Genomic DNA, 20,768 nt, shown 5'->3' with positions numbered 1-20,768 from the left:
TGGGGGTCTTTTTTTTCTTTTGGCAATGGTGTTTTGTTTGGCTTATTGTTTTTGATTGGATAGCATAAGACTTTTATTAATATAATTTAAGGCACCAATAAAGCCCTTATAGAACACACTTCATTAAAAAACTTTTGGAAAATTGTTTATAATATACCTTCTGTAATTTTTCAACATTATTTTCAGTCAACTTCCTTCTCAAATCTTTCATTGGTTTCAGTAACTCTGCAGGAATATTTGGGTCTTGTGGTTTATTATCGCCAGACTACAAAAAATGAACCCAAAGTGTTCAATTTCAATAAATCAATACAAACTGGGATATTGATCAACTATGATACAATCTCATATATGCAAAACCCATTTTTGAATTTTACCAATATAGCAAATCCGACAAAGATGAAAAAAACTAAAAAAAAACTTTTAACACACACAAAATGAACAATATGTCAAAAATCAGATCTTTGTTCATATAACTCACCAGGAATCAATGCACATACTAATATTGAGTTTCAACAGTAATTGATTGTTACAGCATTTACATTATTATAAAATTTCTATGAGTTATTTTCCTATGTGACATTTTTGGCACTAAGAAAATTTCAAAATGTAGTAGGTACAATTCTTCATTATAAATTAGATCACCATAGGGTAATACCATACATGCAGGAAATAAATTCTTACTTTCAGAACAGTCTTTAAAGCAAACAAAATGAATTATAAACACTTTTATATTCATAAATAAAGAACTATACATTTACAAATATATTGTTGAATAATCTGTATTTATGAATCCTCATTTCTATAATAGGGGTATTTAAAGTCTTTTCTAATTAGAAGCAATAAATCTTGATTGGCCAATATTTTATATTTTCATGAAATTTTGTTTGCATTTAGAACTTAGTAAACTGCATCTAAAAATAAAACAAGAGACAAGAAATTAAGGGCCATTACTCCTACACAGCTATTTTTGAAATTGTCAAAATAAAACATAACATCCAGTTCGTCATTAGAAACAACATATTCAAATTTGAAAAGGACTGGATCAAACTTTCTCAAGTTATCGCATGGAATCAACATATATTCCCATTATCCAATCTATCAAGAGCAATGTAACTCCTGAATAGCAAGAGTGAAAATCATCAATATTCATCTTTTCCTATATTTTGTCATGACTTAATCTCATATTCAAATTAGAAAACTACTGGTTGAACAGTTCTTAAGTAATTGAACCAATAAGACATAAAGTACCAATTCCCAATCACTCAAGGATCATATCTTCAGAACTACAAAAATGAAAATCGCCAATAGTAACTTGATCTCTATTTTGTCATCACTAACAACACATTAAAATTTAAACAATTCTCAAGCCATTGCACAGTATAGCTGTAGCTGCATGCCTGCCTACTGTTCATGTACTACCACAAATTAATTACCTAAATTTTTAAGTTGGAAAACCAAGTCAATAAAAAAGGATTTATGTAGCATTAATTGTATACCTCCATAGATACTATCATTTCAAAATGTGAAAATGACATATAAATGTATAGAATGCACATAAAAAGGGTCTTCAACATGTGCATCAGGTTTTTCTTCCAGTTTAAATGGTGACTTCTTCTAAATCAGTCCACTTTGACAGTATTTGATTTAAAAATGATGAGTTTTTGCAATGATTTTTTTTCCATTTTAATGATATAAAATTCATATGAGGTCACTGTGTTCATTCTAAAATGATTAAGATAGAAAAAAATTCCAAACTGATTCTGTCTATGGGTTCTAAATGCATTAAATGTTTTTTTAAAAAATCTAAATACTAGATGTCAAATTATAACAATAAATCTCTACAATTTAGAATTGCTGCCATGAAAGCCATAGTGAAGAATCTCTTTCAATGGTAGTTCAGACAATGACCCTGTAAAGTTTGAAAAGATTTTGCCTTGTGGTTTGAGATGAGAATTTTGAACATTGAACAAATACAATCAAGAATCTACTTCTGGATGCCATATTTTTGCCATCGTAAGAAATCCCATCCTTTTTTTAAAAGACAACCCATACATTATGCATGCAAAGTTTTGCCCAAAACTGCCATTTAGTTTCAGAGGTAAATACCAAAACCAAAATTCAAATTGAATATGACCTGTATTGTATGTTTCATAGCATTGTGTTAAAAAACCTAAAAATGTTTTGAAAAATGGTATTTACATTATCAGTTGGAAACCAAAACAAATCTGAGTTTTAAGGTAACTATGGGGAATAACCATTGAACAGTAAATGTAAAAATCATCAAAAGAAAGCACAACCTGTAGTTCATAATCAATAAGATCGTTTTCAAATTTCAAAAGATTTGGTCAAGTGTTATGATCTATGACATTGTGTAAAAGTTTCAAATGATTTGGTTGAGAGGTACTTTAACAATAATGCAAGCATACACAAACTTCTTATTCAAAGTATTGAAAAACAGTAAGTAGATGTCTGATAGATAAAAAAAAAAAAAGCACACAAAATAACAACATCACTGTTGAGTTGCTGACCAAATATGAAGCCATTCTGTTCAGCAGTATTGGAGAAAAAAGTGATGAAAGATTTTAAGTTTATTCAACATATTGAAAAATGTATCCACAAACAGAAAGTAGGCATCTGACAGATCGAAAGAGTGATCACATTTCACACCTCATCACTGTCAAGCTGCTGATCAAATATGAAATCAATCTGTTTAGCAGTTTTTGAGAGAAGTGTGACGAAAATATCTAAAGGACAAACTAAAAGACGAACAGACAGACTAGGTGATCAAAGTATAGCTGTCACTTCAATAATTATGATATGGAAACACAACTTTTGATAGACTGACAGACATGAGTTTTACTATATACCCACCCCCTCTTAGAGGCAGGGCTATCAAAACTTACAAATGTTTAAATTGTCATTTAAATTTGAAGAGCTCAGAACGGCAATGGTACTCCGAACCACGATGGTCATGCTGAAGTACAATGGTTTGACGCTAAAGTGCATTTTTGATCATACTGAAGTGAGAAGGTGGCATTGTGACCCTATCTTGTTGATAGCTATGCCGAAGTGCGTTGGTGGTAACGCTCAAGTGTGATGGGTTTCAAAAACTTTAGTTTATATGTTTTTCCTAGAAGTCAATTTTTTTTAAATTGTAAGATGCAGCTTTTAGTTCATCATCGACATTATAAACCGTGAATATTTAAACAGTGAATCCCATGATAAATAGTTATTTCATTACCAGTCATTACTGTAACACTGTTGTCTACTTTTTAAGTACTAGTAGGCTTGGGCAAAACTAAGACAACATTCATACTATAGTTCATGAATTCATCACTATTATAGTTGCAAAGGATATTTTCCATTAAACAAGTATTAATTACAATGACGTTGTTGTACTTTGAACCGTCAACCTCGTGAGTAGATTTTCAACTGGACAGATGTGTTTATGATGTCTCGTACTATGGTGAAATGACTTCACATGAATCATGCAAAGAACCTACTCTAACTCTACCCGATGATGTTACATCGGTACAAGCTGTAGTGGGAAGAACAACTGCCGACTGGACTTTAACCAGAAGGAATGGACAGTACACTCTAACAGTTAGATGGCCGCCATTAGGAGAGGTTACAACTAAAAAAGAGATGACAAAGAAAAAGAACTCATCGGAAGAACGGACAGAGAGAAAAACTCGCCGCCTTAAAGCTTTCATTCATCAGAAGAAGTATGATACAGATGAAACTTCATCAAACCCAAAGGAGATAGGTACACCCTCTCCAATCAGCATGGGAGACCTGGAAGTACAGGAATTACCGGAAACCACATCAACCGAATGCAGAGATCTACCCCCATCAGTTGGAGCTGTACAAGATCTTCAAAAAGATCCTGCCTGCCCTACAGGTGCCGAGGGTTGATCACCACCCAGCATGACAGGAAAGGAAACGGTACAGCAACAAAGCCATGAGGTAGAAAAGATAGTGATCCACAAAGTACTTACATACTGAAGTTGAAGAGAAAAGACATGTATGTCCTGCTGTATTCAGATACATTACAGGCATACAAAGATGTCAAAAAGAGAAAACACCCTGAATTTTACGCCGAAATCAGTAAAAGCTTCAATATGTGGCCGGACATTAGAGACAAAACGAACTTTCTCTTTAGCGAAAGTAGAAAAGATAACCTGCAAGAACTGTGCCAGAAATACAACTTACATCTTAGTGGTTTAAAATAAAAGGCCAGATAAGCCCCAACCACAAATTACCCTTTGATAATTAAAAAATTTTGTTAAAGGGGGCGAGATAAGCCCCCCCCCCCCCCCACCCCCCCTCAAAAAAAAAATTTTAAAATTACAATGTCGAAAAGTCGTGGTAGTTGATTGAAAAGCATAATGAAACAAAATAAGCCACCAATCTATTTCAACCATACACATCTATACATATTATCAATACGGAAATGCCATAAATGTTAAAGGGCAATATTGAATGCAAATTATATACTAGACAAAAAAAAAATTATCATAATAATTGCACATCTGTAGAATTTAAACTAACTACATGCGTTATATAGACCATCGCACATCAGCGAAAGGACTATCACACTCCGGTGTAGACCATCACACTTCAGTGTGACCATCGCACTTCAGCATCCCCATCGCACCTTCAAGTCCTACAAATTAATATCAGACACCTTAAATATTATAACAATAAATGTCAGGGGCTGCAGAATATTATGCAACTTTTACATTTAGTATATATACTTGATTAATCTAATACTTTGTCCAGAGATTGCATTTCATACCTCATTTGTGTCTTGCTCACAACCAGAAATAATTACAGCTTTTAAAATGTGACTATCTAGTTCAGCTACAAGTCTTCCACACTCTTCATAGGAATCCTTAAAATATATTGGAAGATTTTCAATGAATTCAAAGGTTATTTTTGAATGTATTTGAATATTTTAAAATCTTTGTATAATGAACACAGAAATACATCCTCAGAATTTTAAATATGTAATCTGTTAAACAGTTGTGTGAGTAGTAACATAAATAGAACATGAAGATGTTTTGTTGTAAGACATGATGACCTGCCTTGAAATGCTATGTGAGAAAGCAATCAGTGGTCATTCTGCTGTTTTATTAAATCATTCCTATTTAACTTAATGACCTCATCTGTTTTAAATACTGGTAAATGGGTGTTGAACACAGAAAATTCAGCTAAAAAATATTTGAAATATATGTTTTAAATATGTTCAAAAAAGCTTTAGTCATATAGCCAATATAAAGAATAGAACTGGACTCTTTTGTCAGTTTTTATGGACTTCTCCCATTTTTGGATTCACGTTGGAGTTCGATAATTTTGTTATACTTTTTTTCTCGTACAGATCTTTTGAGTTAAGCCAATTGCAATTGATTTTTACTGTTTATTCTTATGTTGTGCTCACTAACATGTTTAACCACGCCTGTCCCAAGTCAGGAGCTTGTAATTCAGTGGTTGTCTTTGGTTCATGTCTGTCATATGTGTTTTTCGAAAATGTTTTCATAGAAATTAGGCCATTAGTTTTCTCCTTTGGATTGTTTGACAATTTTCATGTCTGGGCCTTTTAAAGCAGACTTTACGTTATGAGTTTTCTCATTGTTGCAGGCCGTAAGGTTGTCTTTAATTGCCTACATCCACTTCATTTGAACTTTGGTGGATAGTTGTCTCATTAACAATCATTCCACATCTTTTTATTTTATACTGTTTAGATAATTTGGAGATATGCTTAATAACAATAATGTTTGCTGTCCAATCCCATCAAAATCTACATTAAGTTCCTTGTTTTTAATGTTAATGTTTTGCGACATTAGGATAATAAGCCTGTGCTTTAAAGAAGGATGCATTTTTTTAATGTCTTAAATATAACTAAGCCTAATTGATGAACCCAACTGACACTGTACATGATGATTCTAAATGCCTATCAATCTACTATAAAACAAAAATGCAATATTACTGTTAAAAAATGCAGTAATATCTTGACACAATCTTCTTCCCCAAGATCAAGTTCCTCTAAGGCTTCCATACTGTCTGTCCAATCATTGTCATACATTTCTGTAAATTTTTCAGCTATTTTCATTGGTCTGTTAGGGTCAGACAGGTCAGTGATTCCTGGGTTATTATTTCTCAGTCTGTCTCCAGCAATGGCACTTAACCTACAACATTTAGATGATGTCGATTATTTATACAAATCTTACTAGCTACTTTATACAGAAGTTTGCTTGAGAGCAAAATCATATATAAAAAAAAACACTCTAAGTTTTAAAATGATATAGACTCCAATAGACTGATTCAAATTACTGGTACAAGTAAAATGACTTAAGGTCTTGCCTAGAGGTCATAAAAATTTCGAGGAAGATTATAGGACTCAGATTCAGAAACCAACCAATTGAAATACTGGATTTGGTGTTAAAATTTTGCAGTCCGAGTACAGAGAAAAGTTTTAAGACCATAGTCCCAGGTGTCACAGGAAAATAAAGCGTAACATTTTATTAAGTTCAATCAAAATCGTTAAGAAAATTATAACTGTTCACAGACTCATACAATATTCCAAATAAAAAGTAACTCCCAATTTCCTTAAAAAATGGAGTTCTCATGTTTCTTTATACACTCTAGGCTTTATGTTCATTAACTACAATCAAATTAAATTTGAAAGAAATTACATAAATATTCAAAACAAAACTGAGGTTTATAGTATAATACATGAAGTCATGTATTATTTTTACTAAGACCATCTCAAAATAGCGCTCCAGTTATCTGTAATTTATCAAATTCAGGTATTCTTGTGCTTTTATTACATGAAATATGAAAAAAATAAATGGAGAATGTGTCCCCATGGACACAGATGATGCCCCCGCTTGCATACAACATTATAAAGGGACATAACTCAAGAACTATAAAAGTGACGCTACCCAAATTTGTACTTGATCTGAGTTTTAAGGTAATAAGTATTGTGTATAGTTTTCATAATGTTTGGTTGGGGCAAACTTAAGTTACAGAACGGAAACTTATTTTTGCAATTTTTCAATTTATTAAGGACATAACTTGATAATGATTAAAGTGACGCTACCAAAATTCAACTTGATCTGTGTTTTGTGGTTAAAAGCATTGTGTATAATTTTCATAACATTTGGTTGAGGCAACTTAAGTTAGAGAACGGAAACTAAAAATTTGGCATTTTTTTCCATTTATAAAGGGGCATAACTCGAGAACGGTTAAAGTGACAACACAGAAATTCAAATTTGATCTGTGTTTTGTGGTAATAAGCATTGTGTATAAGTTTCATAACATTTGGTTGAGGCAAACTTAGGTTAGAGAATGGAAACTAAAAATTTTGTAATTTTTCCCTTTATAAAGGAGCATAACTCTAGAATGGTTAGAGTGATGCTACCTAAATTCAAACTTGATCTGTATTTGGTGGTAATAAGCATTGTGTATAAGTTTCATCACATTTGGTTGAGGCAAACTTAAGTTAGAGAATGGACACTAAACATTTTGCAATTTTTCCACTTATAAAGGAAAATAACTCTAGATCAGTTAAAGTGACGCCACCAAAATTCAACCTTGATCTGTGTTTTGTGGTAATAAGCATTGTGTATAAGTTTCATAACATTTGGTTGAGGCAAACTTAAGTTAGAGAACGGAAACCAAATATTTTTGTAATTTTGCCATTTATAAAGGGGCATAACTCTAGAACGGTTAGAGTAACCCTACCAAAATTCAAACTTGATCTGTATTTGGTTGTAATAAGCATTGTGTTTAGGTTTCATAACATTTGGTGGAGGCAAACTTAAGTAAGAGAACGGAAACTAAATATTTTGCAATTTTTCCTATAAAGGGGAATAACTCTAGAATGGTTAAAGTGACGACACCAAAATTCAACCTTGATCTGTGTTTTGTGATAATTAGCATTGTGCATAAGTTTCATAACATTTAGTTAAGGCGAACTCAAGTTAGAGAACGGAAACCAATTTTTGGACGTATGGACGTACAGACGGACAAGGGTAAAAACTTAATGTCCCCTCCGCTATGGCGGGGGCATAAAAATATAAGCATAGATGTGTTTACCTTCAAATTATGTATTATTATAAATGATAACAGATTCACTGCTGGTTTTGTGTCCTAAAAGTAGGATTTTTGTACAAACTATTTTGAATCAGCTGTTTCAATGTTTTGTCATCCTCATAGATGAATTACTGTCAACTAAGCTGAACAAAAACTGTTCATTCATTTGCTAATCAAAAGAAAGGTTACCTGTCAAAAAAGGACAGCACCAATATCATTGATCCCAAAACACCAATTATATTCATTGTGAATTCATCATACTGCAATTATCTGCATGTAGCAATTGATTGATTGTTGTTTGCTTTACATGCAGTGGCTAATATTTCATGAATGTTCAGGATGAGAACAAAATATAAATAAATACAAAAGGTAGGTCCTACAATAGGGGGTCAACTGGAATGATATTAGGGGCTACTGTGGATTCATTATTATTCGTTGGATACCAATTTTCGTGGATTTCGTGGTTCATACTCGGGAACCACAAATTCCAATGTACAACGAATTACAAATTTTCTATAAGAATGTATGCAGACTTTGGCAAAACCATGAAATCAAATATCCACGAAAATGCAAGTTTTCCTCAATCCACGAAAATTGGTACCCACGAAAATAAATGAATCCACAGTATTTGGAATGTGACTGGTAAATGAGAATATTTATTGGATAGCATAGAAAGTTAGCCCTGAAACAATCCATCTATGGACCCCTCAAAGAGTATGTAAAGCATCTTAACGTGCAAAAAGAGCAGCATCAGATATAAAGTCCCTCTTTCGACTGGACATGGCTGCAAATTTTTAACATCCTGCACAGCCAAGCAGATGCCCAATTTGATTGGGTTTTACTCTTGGTTGGAAAAAGACACAGGGATGACCATATTTCTATACCCAGCCCACCTGGATTTTTTTCTTTCTTTTTTTGATCTACATAGATAAAAATTCATAAACAAACATTGAAAAAAACCTGGCCTACTGGACCTCATAACAAACTTTCAACAAAATTATATGAAATTTTAAATGTCCCCCAACAAAAATCAGATGCCATATTTCAAATCTATTTGATAAATGGACCCATTCAATGTGTAATATAGATTATGGTGTTTACCTGGAAGAATTTATATCTTTATTTATACCTTGTCAAAGCTTCATCTTTCTGTTTCCTTTCATCTTCCTTCAATGTTCTTTCTTCATCTCTTTGTTTGACAACTGTCTGCAGAGTGTTTTCTTTCCTTTCCAGCTCTGACTTAAAACTTCAATTTACATAAAATAATTTATCCAAACAGTAAAGTGATTGTCTCAAATTTCACAGTATTCTGATTTCAATTGCATCATTTTGTTTTGCATCATCTCTTTTTGAGACACAAGAGATGATTACCTTTATATAACCACAGTTTGATTGAAATGTGTTGGTATATTCGTATACTAAAGCTTAGTTTCTTAAGGTTGCATGTTCCAAAACAAAATTTCCTTTGCTCATAAAAACACATTTATTTTTACTTGGCTGCTGTGTTACAACTTGGTTGAACTTTCAGATAATTTTTGACATTCTTTTTTTTAAGTCTTAAGAATGAATTGTATTATTTTTACAATAAATTTGATTTTTGAACATCAGAAATATAAATATCATAAATGGATGATTGGTATAAATCAATGAGACAGAATCCCAATGATACAAACAATCAAATGGCTTGTTAGCTCTAGGGGAAAGAGAGGTCATTGCTCCCTTGATTTCAGTACTTTGTCCAAAAATATTTCACATATATTCCTCATTACAGAAAATATTTATTCCATATATTTATGATATCTAAATCTAATTATGATTCTTTCAAAATAGCATCCGAACATTCTGAAATTCATATAAAAATGGAAGTCAAGCTGCATATCTCAGCCCCAGATTAAAGTTGATAGTATTAATTCAGAAGACACCATACAAAATTAATAACACCATCTGTTAATATATAATGTAAGCTGTAATACAAGTATTAACTTCTTATAAAAAATACTAAATTAAAGCAATATTTCTCTAGTTACTAGAAAACCAAAAAACAATTTTCCCCATGTGTTAGCTACATATCAATTTCATGATCCTATCTAATATGGTGTGAGAGGAGTTCAAGATAACTCATTTTTTTTGCTTTTTAGACCCAATGAAGAAGATCATTCACCATGGAGTCACATGAAAATTCCTACACCATTAGTAATGTTTATATTAGTAATGTGACCACTGATTCAATTTTTAACTTCGAATGCAAGATTTCCCTTTTACTGGATAGCCCAAAAATACATTTTGGCTTTGTATATTTGATTACAAAATGTCAATCAATCATTGAATAATCTAGACACATTAATTTGACACCTTTAAAGTTCATAAATTAGTGAATAATGAGTAATGATTAAAACTAACATAGTTTTTGTGAGGGAGAAGCATTGTTCATTCACCAAATTTTGTTTAAACATTAGAATTTGTTTAAAATTTGCATAATTTTATTATAGCAAAGCATATATTATATTTGCATCAAGTGTTAAATATCTTGCAGATTGATGAAGTTAATTTCAGTTTTTCATATAGTGTTAATGCATATTTATTTAAGGTGCATTGTATCACTACATTATACTGGTGGTTCTAGGAAAAACATTATTTCAATTATCCCTAAGACTGTGGTAAACTAAACATAAGAAAATTTCTTTGTTTGAAACTGATAATTCATACAAATTGGCAAACTTCCCAATAAGCAGACATTATCTGGGATCTACTGTTTACATCCATTCTCAGGAATTTGAGCATCTGTATATAGAATGTACGCAAAGTACAAACAATATTTAATATTTCCAAATGACATACCTTTGCAGTTCTTGTTGAGTTTGCCTACAGAACTCGTCATACTGTGCATTGTTTTCTGATAATTGCCTGATTTGTCCATTTAATCTTTTTTCCAAAAAAATATATAAATATAATGGCGAAACTTGTCTTTGAAAGCTATTTTTGGGATGAATTTTTTTTTGGTTTAGTCCTAATAGCTTTTGATCCAGTTTATATTAATATTGCCTAACTCTACTATTTGCATGTATAAATTAGATTCTCATTACAATCCATTTTTATCTGTTGGCTTTAAAACAAGTTCCTTGTTTCTTTAAACATTCCATTGCAGGTAATAGACTATTACTAAATGAATAAATTACTTTCAGATGAAGAGTAGCAATAAAAACACTTCTTTGCTTTGTATTGATTTTTTATGTGTGCATAGCCGACTATTTGGTATGGATTTTTCTCATTTTTGAAGGCCGTACAGGTGCCTATAATTGCTTACATCCCCTTTATTTGAACTTTGGTGGATAGTTGTCTCATTGGCAATAATACCTCATCTTTTATATAGTGATTATGCCATGATTGGATATATCATATCCTTTCTTTCAATCAAAGTAAACTTAAACTCTGTAACTCCAACTCTATTGATGAAGAAAAACATTTCCTATTGGACTGTCATCAAATACACTGAACTCAAAAATGAATTTGTAGTTAGTTGTTATACCCAAAATACAATCAGTTGTGATGACACTGCAAAAACCAAATTTCTTAATCTGTGTTTTTAGTTAAGATCAAGGGTTAATATGAACAAAGCTTTACATAAAATTGATTAGTTGTACAAAAGTGAAATGAACTACTGTGCCAGAATAGAAGATAGGCCTGCCAAGTGCATATTAAAATTGTTGCAATAATAAAACAGATGCCACATGTGGAGCAGGATCTGTTTACCCTTCCAGTGCATCTGAGGACACTCCCTGGTTTTTGGTGGAGTTTGTGTTGCTCAATTTTTTCGTTTTCTATATAGTATTTTGTAGAATATTGTGTGAAATTTCTTTAATTCTTCTGTTTACCATGGTGTGTTCTCAGTTTCTTTTCGATTAGAAAATTTTGATTGGAAATTTCTACCTCCTTTTTGAAGAAGGCATCAAATCAGGAGTCAGTAAATTGGACCTATATAAAAAGTCCCAGGATGATATCCTTAGGCCTATAAAAATTAGCTTATATTAGGTCCAGAGACATAGTTATCGTCCTTTGATTTTCGTTGTCTACAGTATAGTCCCTATTGTGAACAATGGATAACTTGCAAATTTTTTTCATACACCTTCCAAAATCATTTCTTTATATTCATGATATTTCAAGCATAAATTGTGAGTAGGAAGATTAAATTACATGTAAAAAATTGGTCATGAATTTTTAGGTAAAGGAGTGATTTGCTCTAGTTGCAAAAGGTAAAAATTAAATTGTCTGAAGCTGTCAAACTGAATTATAGACCCCCTTAACAAAAAATTGTCCATATTTTGAGTTAGAGCCGATTGACTTTTTTAAGAATTTTGATAAAGTTTGTCCCAAAAGTAGTTCACTACACAGTAAAAAAAATTTTGAGAAACAGCAGGTGAGATTTTTTTAATTTGTATTTATTGTCTTCAAGAAATACACTATGAAATAACTGTATTCTCAGGCCAAATTTGATGGTCAAAGTCCAATAAGTCTGAGAGCTTACTTTTAACAATCTGGCTAGTGAGTGTCACTTGAAAATTGCCTTAAATTTTACAGGTAAAGTTCCATAACTCTTAAATGATGAATCACATAATTTTCAAAATTGAAAATGAGACTACTCTCAACTGTATCATAAGTACCTGAGTTTGATGAATGCACAATTTGGTGTAAATAGACTTTGCACTTTTATTCTCAGCCAGTTTGGTTATGTAATAACAATGATATGCCCTAAATTTGGACAATGAACATCACTTGAAGCCAGACAAATGAACTATTGTGTGATTTTAATGAAAAACTACCATGTGCAAAATTTTTTGGTTGACCAGGTGTAATATAGTGGTGTGAAGGTGAAAAATGGAATTTTTTTTCTAATAAAAGTAAGTTACTCCCTTCTGACAGGTGACTGGTCTTAAAAAGAAATAATTCCATTTTTTAATACTCAAAGTAAACGATTACCGAAACGGTACACCATTGCTTTAAATATATATGGTACCACAGGAAGGTAATTTGAAAATTGAGTAACCATCTATAGAGGCAATTCTAGAATTTCTTTAAGATTTTCACTGTACAAAAAAGTCTTTAATACATGTATTACATCAATCAAAGTGCCTTTCCTAGATCCCATTTATATTTTATGAAACAGCCCTCAACATAGTAATTTGTGATATATGTTAATGAGTTCGCAATCTAACAGCATGCAACCTACATGTACCTCTGAATTTCATTGTCTCTACTCTGGACTTGTTGTTTGTAATGGTCTATAGCTAGCTGTTTCTCATTTTTCAACTTATTAACATTACTAAAAATAAAATTAAAAATAATTAAATATTCAGTTCATATGTCAGATGATAATGATAATGATGGATGGCTGCTTAACGTCCAACGGCAAATTAATATGCATATTCAGGACAAGAACATGTTAATGTAAAATGAATATTTACCCTGCTTTGTACTAGGCCGACACGCTGAGCCGGATTTTTAACGTTTTAGCTCACAAGGTAACAGTCTGCAGGAAGACATGCCACCTTACCTAGACACATTATTCTGACTCCGAGCTGACCAGTCTTTGCTGGTACTCCTAGATGCTTGGCGGAGAAGCAGCAAATACCAATTTTAAAGTCTTTTGTTTGACCCGTCTGGGGTTTGAACCCACGATATCCCGCACTTGAGGCAAACACACTAGCACAAGACCACACAGGTGTTCATATGTCAGTTGAGAATAAATTCATAATTCACACAATAATTCCAGTTATCATATTGATATAAAAATTGGAGTCTATGGAAAAGTTGTACAAAAGTATTTTTTGACAAATAACTTTAATTGAGTAGTACAAAAGATTTCGTTCAGTTCATAAAACCTAAACTGTTTTTCATTGTTACAAATCTTACCTTATTGCATCTTCTTTTTCTTTTTTTAACTTCTGTTCAAGGACATATGCTTCATGCTGCAAGGATTTTATTCTGAAATCAAATAGTAAAGTTTGTCTATATAAATAAACATTATTTCACACACATCTTAAATCTTCTTGCCAAATGGTAAATATTAAAATGGTCTATTCAAACCTCAGAAAATTTTATTGATTGCTGTTTGCTTTAAGTCAAGGGGCAAAATACTTCACTGGGGTAAAGCTTAAGACCGTAATTCGATTCACGGTCATCCCAAGATGGTGGATGCAGAATTAGGTCAGAATCTATATTGTCTGTTAAAGTGTTTCTATGATATATTCTATATAAAGCATACATTGGTATGATCTAAATTTATAAAAGTTTCACACGGAAATCACAAATTACTACCGAGAAATGTATATGAAACAGGAAATTCGATTTGAAAAAATTGCTAAGATGACCGTAATTCACAATCGAGATGACCGTAACAGTACCAGCGATTCAAAACAGGGATGACCCTAATTGGTAAAAGATGACCGCAATTAATTATAAAGGAAAAAAAGAAAACTACTTATTTGATTTGAAATTTTCCTAAATGAATGTTATAAATAATCAATATTATTTAGTTTCATCAGAAATATCAATTATGGACTATTTTTTCTAAACAAACGACACAAATGAAAACTCGTGAATAATGAACCAAAAAACAACATTTAAATGTAGTCAGAAGGTTTATCACTGAGCATGTTGCAAATGTTATACCCTTGGAGTACTTAAAGTTCATTTTTATATAAAATCCAGATAATTTCAAATTATAGTCTGGCTAAATAACAAAGATGTGTTCTGTTCAGGGTTGATGCATGAATTTCCCGAACAATTAAATATTGAAATTTTGCAAACTTTTTCAGGTAACGGAACGATCATTTGATTCTGAGGTGAGGGCCTGGTAGATTTGTTTGAGTCAGAATATTTATTTTAAAAATTGTGAGGGTCAGAAAATTTATTTCAACCACTTTAGAGCAAGATTCTTTATTTTTTTTATTTTTTTACTAAAAAATATACATGGCGGTAAGAATAAATTTTCTAGGAAGTTAAGCCAGAATATTTATTTTCAACTTTATCGAGGTAAGAAATTTTTTATGAAAAATCTGCCAGTCCCCACTGGAGTTTTACCAAGAAATGTACTTTGCAAAAACAATGTAAATTGCTGAGGATGAAAATACCAATAGACCATAACTCCTAAATGAATATGTCTCAGGCACTTTCACTATGACATGTATGAAAAAAAGGTTCATAATAGAAAACCAACAGAGTGAGTCAAAATTTTACAATGACTCAAATCATGAAGTTTACATCCTCAGAGTGATACTGAACAAATGATATCAAAAATAAAATTGTTAAAATTATGAATGGTTCATGTCTTCATATGTGTAAGTGCCCAGACACAAAATGTTTTAAAAATTTCAAGTAACTTGGTTTTATTAAACTATATATACCATCAATACTGTTATATCCTTAAAAAGTAATAATACCTCAATTAAATAGAACAAATCTTTTAAAAACAAATAATCGTTTTTTTTTATGAAAAGGAATACTAATTGATTACTGTTCAGTTGTCGTGATCCAGTGCATGCTCTTCGCAACTTAATTTATAGAGAATTAAATAATTTGAAAAGTACATCAAACATGTAAGAATTATTTCAATAAAATATTAAAGGGGCATTAGCTACGAGATATCGAAAAAATAAAATATTATTTTTTTTTTCAATCATTAATGAAAGTGAAATAGTGAAATAATAATTCGCTTTTGGCAGCCTGAGTTTGGTTCAGTTTTGTCAAAATAAGCAAAGAGACATCATTAATGAATTATTCATTTGCAAGTGAATAATTTGACTTCATCAAATCCGTATTCATGTGAACTTAAATTGAACCCCTTAGCTAGAGATGGGTTACGCATGAACTAGTTGTGTTCTGTTATTGAAAGGAAAAGAATGTCAACATTGGAAGTGAAACAAGGGTAAACCATTTGGTTGACTGATTAGATCTACTAAAACTCATTCTTATACAGGTAAAAACGATTATTAACATATTGTCATGATTGTTTTAACTTACAATATGAAATAAAAATCGATTTTCCTGTTTCATATACATTTCTCTGTAGTAATTTGTGATTTCCGTGTGAATCTTTTATAGATTTATATCATACCAATGTATGCTTTATATAGAATATATCATAGAAACACTTTACAGACAATACCAATTCTGACCTAATTCTGCATCCGCCATCTTGGGATGACTGTGAATCGAAAATCATTTTTGGCCTGTGTTTCTTAAAATTTAATAGCGTGCGCCTACTTGACCCGAAGAAAATTATGGCGATTTAGACAGCAAAAACAGTGATAATGACATTGGAATAAAAAAATTCCTGGGTCATGTTGGCGCAGGCACTTAAAAACAAAAAATTGTTGTAGGGAACACCTCCAAAGTGAATAATAATTACAATATTTAAATAATAACGGAAAGTTAACCCCCCTCACCTCACCCAGTGTCTGAAATTAATGGTTTTGAAGTTCATCCAAACAAACTTCAAACCTCAGGGAATAATTTAACATGATAAGTAGCTTTCCAAAACAAAACTTGAAAAATGAGAAAATAGGGGGGCCAAAACGGGTGCTTATCGTACCTTGTCCTTTGTTCATTTATTAACACAAATGCTTGCATAGAGATTAACCTGGATGTAATAATAAAACAAGGAAGAGAGAGAATTTCTGAATCTACAAAATAAGAACATTAATTTAGAACTTTGTGATATGAATGAAAAACACAAGAAGTGATATAGACAAAAGGTAAGTCAACAGAATTAAAACCATCCTTAATAAGCTAAATGTAATAATAATCACCTGAAATATTGTTAGGTAATTTTGTAATTTTATTAAATCTGCATGTACATATATAATTTCTGTGAAATACCAAAATTCTGCAATGTATAACTGAGTTAACAATTGGGGTTGAATTTAGCAATTAAAATATTATTCAATAGTTAATACTATTATTTTACTTTGTTGTCATAACTTATACAGTGCTTGAAAATATCTATCATCAAGTAAAAAAGTTTCCCTTTGACAACAATGTTTGAAGAATTAAAAGAAAAGAAAAAAGTCTCTAAAATTTGAGTTATTTAATTCTGCAACCTATTGCTAAATTCAGCAACGTTACTGAATTGTGAGACTGTCAGAACTTTTATAAATATTACATGTACATAATTTAGTAATTAAAAAAAACCATTATTTTGACATTATGGATCTTTAGGAAATGTAAAAAAATGCAGAAGAGAACTAAAATGAATTAATAAAAATGTGCTCCACATGGAGCAGCTGGATAAGACTGCAGAGGTCGAACTCTGAACAGTTTGTGCAAGTATGGACACAATATTCAAGCTTGATACAGCTCTGAATTTGAATAGTGATTAAATATTTGACACATTATAGATTTCTGACACAGAATAAATGTGATCAGATAACTTAAAAATTTGAAATGGGACATTTAATCTTCTTAATGGTCCAATATCCAAAATCTAATTCCATGCTTAGATTCAGCATATAAAAAAAAACATGAATTCAAACAAAAGTTTAATTTTTGACCCTTTGGACCTTAATATCGACTAATTTGAAAACAGGGCCCAAAATTAACAAGAGTGCACACGCTGAAATGTCTCGCCTTCTTTACTAATCATTGATATTATGTTGATAGTCCTAAATATAAAGCTTTATTACAACTGTCACATAAACTTAACATTAACCAAGTAAACTAAACATTGACCAATGAACCATGAAAATGAGGTCAAGGTCAGATGAACCATGCTAGGCAGGCATGTACAGCTACCAATTCTTCCATACAACAAATATAATTGACCTATTGCTTATAGTTTAAGAAAAACAGACCAAAACACAAAAACTTAACACTGAGCAATGAACCTTGAAAATGAGGTCAAGGTCAAATAAAACCTGTGTGACTGCCAAATAGATCATAAAATATTTCCATACACCAAATATAGTTGAACTATTGCATATAGTATTAGAAAAAAGGATCAAAACTCAAAAAACTTAACTTTGACCACTGAACCATGAAAATGAGGTCAAGGTCAGATGACACCTGCCCGCTAGACATGTACACCTTACAATCATTCCATACACCAAATATAGTAGACCTATGGCATACAGTATAAGAAAAACAAACCAAAACACAAAAACTTAACTATAACCACTGAACCATGAAAATGAGGTCAAGGTCAGATGACACCTGCCAGTTGGACATGTACACCTTACAGTCCTTCCATACACCGAATATACTAGACCTATTGCTTATAGTATCTGAGATATGGACTTGACCACCAAAACTTAACCTTGTTCACTGATCCATGAAATGAGGTCGAGGTCAAGTGAAAACTGTCTGACGGCCATGAGGACCTTGCAAGGTACGCACATACCAAATATAGTTATCCTATTACTTATAATAAGAGAGAATCTAACATTACAAAAAATCTTAACTTTTTTTTCAAGTAGTCACTGAACCATGAAAATGAGGTCAAGGACATTGGACATGTGACTGACGGAAACTTCGTAACATGAGGCATCCATATACAAAGTATGAAGCATCCAGACCTTCCACCTTCTAAAATATAAAGCTTTTAAGAAGTTAGCTAACGCCGCCGCCGCCGTAGCCGCCGCCGCCGCCGGATCACTATCCCTATGTCGAGCTTTCTGGGACAAAAGTCGCAGGCTCGACAAAAATCTGAATGCACAGTTATATTCAGCATATCATCAGTTTTTGATGAAATCAAACAAAGTCTAATTTTGGACCCTTTGGACCTCAATGTAGACCTATTTAAAAATGTCCAAATATCCAATATAGTAATACATGGTAAAAACCTCAAACAATTCAAGACTTTAAATTAATCCTCATGGAAATTGGTTAAAAGATTTGCATTTATTTTCAATTGAAGAATTCTTGCTGTTGACCAATACTTTGCTGTTGCGCAATACTTAGTAAATCTGTTTACAAACTAAATATAATAATTTACACACCCTGTTTGGTGTGTATCTCCTGCCATATCAGTATTTGTTGTTTCTTTATATAGATCAGAAATAATTTATGTTAGAACCAGCTTAGCCAGTATTAGAAAAGTCTTGTTTTTGGCCCCTATTTGGCCTCTAGTTTCTTAATGATTAAAGCCACAACCCACAAAATCAACCCCAACCTTCTGTGTGTGGTATGAAACTTTGTGGTACAATTTCATAGAGATCCATTGACTAATACCTAAGAATTTGTGTGGAAACCAGAAAAACCTTGTTCCTTCCCCCCCCCCCCCCCCTTTTTTCCCCTTTTCCCCTTATTCCTGAACGGTTTGAGCCATAACCCCCAAAGTCAAACCAAACCTTCCCTTTATGGTATGGAACCTTGTGTTTCAATTTCATAGAGATCCATAGACTAATACATAAGTAATTGTCCATCAACCAGAAAAACCTTGTTTCCCCCCCCCCCCCCCCCCCCCCTTTTTTGCCCCTAATTCCTGAACAGTTTGGGCCATAACCCCCAAAGTCAATCCCAACCTTCCCTTTGTAGTATGGAACCTTGTGGTAAAATTTCATAGAGATCCATACACTTATACACAAGTTATTGTCTGGAAACTAGAAAAATGCCTTTTTTGACCCCGAATTCCTAAACAGTCGGAACCATAACCCCCAAAATCAATCCCAACCTTCCTTTTGTGGTATTAAACCTTGTTTTTAAATTTCATAGAGATCCATTCACCACAACGACGACATGATAGCAATATACGAACGCAAATTTTTTGCGGTTATATAAAAATTAAGCTTTGAACAACAAATATATTTGATATAATAAATGTTTTCCCTCTTCACATGTCTTTTTAGTCTGATAATACCTGCTTGCATATAAAACTATAACTAGAGAACTGTATAAGTGACCCCACCATAATTTAAACTTGAACTGCGTTTTATTGTAATGAGCATTGTGTATAAGTTTCAAAACATTTGGTTGAGTCAAACTAAAGTTAGAGAACAAAAACGAAAAATTCAGAATTTTTTCTATTTATAAAGGAGCAGAACTCAAGAATGGAAAAGTGAGGCAAACCCAAATTCATACTTAATCTGTGTTTTGTGGTAATAAACATTGTGTATAAGTGTCATAACATTTGGTTGAGGCAAACTTAAGTTAGAGAACGGAAAAGATGAACAGACGTACGATAGATGTACAGACCGACAAGGGTAACACTTATACCCCTCCCCTGCAATGTCACAAAAACGTGGCAGAAATGTGAAACACAGATAGATGAGACAAGTATAAATTCTCCTTCTTTGAAGAGAACAGTATATAAATATAAAAGAAAATGTAAGCTATAAAATATGTTGTTTAATGTGTAATGTATTAGAAATTTCAATTTCATTGAGTTAAACTTGTGCATACAGAGGCAGCAGAGCTTATATATCTTTAGAAGTAAGGGGCAAACTATCAAAGATATTATGGTCTATATTCTAAGAGTCAAAATTACTTCAAAAGAAAGTCAACTTGAACAAAAAAAAACAATGAATATGTACAAACTTATACATGTACAAACAATACAATATATAACAGCTAAATATTGCATTTCTATTTAAATTATATATTATATACAGTAAATCTAGCTGTTTTCTCCTTTGAAGTGTTTCATATTTTATCATGCCATTGCTTTTTACAGCTTACAAAAT

The 20,768-nt window shown here is 32.0% G+C and overlaps 1 protein-coding gene across 3 annotated transcripts in view; it reads right to left on the bottom strand.

The window, feature by feature from the left end:
* The window catches only part of LOC127714089 (interaptin-like), a 63,748-nt gene that overhangs the window by 4,154 nt on the left and 38,826 nt on the right, over positions 1–20,768 (bottom strand). For 2 of the 3 annotated variants that reach the window (XM_052220043.1, XM_052220045.1), the window contains exons 6-12: positions 14,005–14,076; positions 13,328–13,414; positions 10,936–11,019; positions 9,227–9,343; positions 5,990–6,188; positions 4,799–4,894; positions 158–265 (exon numbers count right to left, since the gene is read on the bottom strand). In XM_052220043.1, coding sequence (XP_052076003.1) covers positions 158–265; positions 4,799–4,894; positions 5,990–6,188; positions 9,227–9,343; positions 10,936–11,019; positions 13,328–13,414; positions 14,005–14,076 — 763 coding nt within the window. The remainder of the gene's footprint in view (positions 1–157; positions 266–4,798; positions 4,895–5,989; positions 6,189–9,226; positions 9,344–10,935; positions 11,020–13,327; positions 13,415–14,004; positions 14,077–20,768) is intronic. The other variant, XM_052220044.1, reaches the window with a different exon arrangement.

This window comes from Mytilus californianus, unplaced genomic scaffold (assembly GCF_021869535.1).
Source record: "Mytilus californianus isolate M0D057914Y unplaced genomic scaffold, xbMytCali1.0.p SCAF_9, whole genome shotgun sequence".
Taxonomy (NCBI): Eukaryota; Metazoa; Mollusca; class Bivalvia; order Mytilida; family Mytilidae; genus Mytilus; species Mytilus californianus.
Note: the sequence above shows the minus strand (reverse complement) of the source record. Positions and strands in the feature narration are given on the sequence as shown.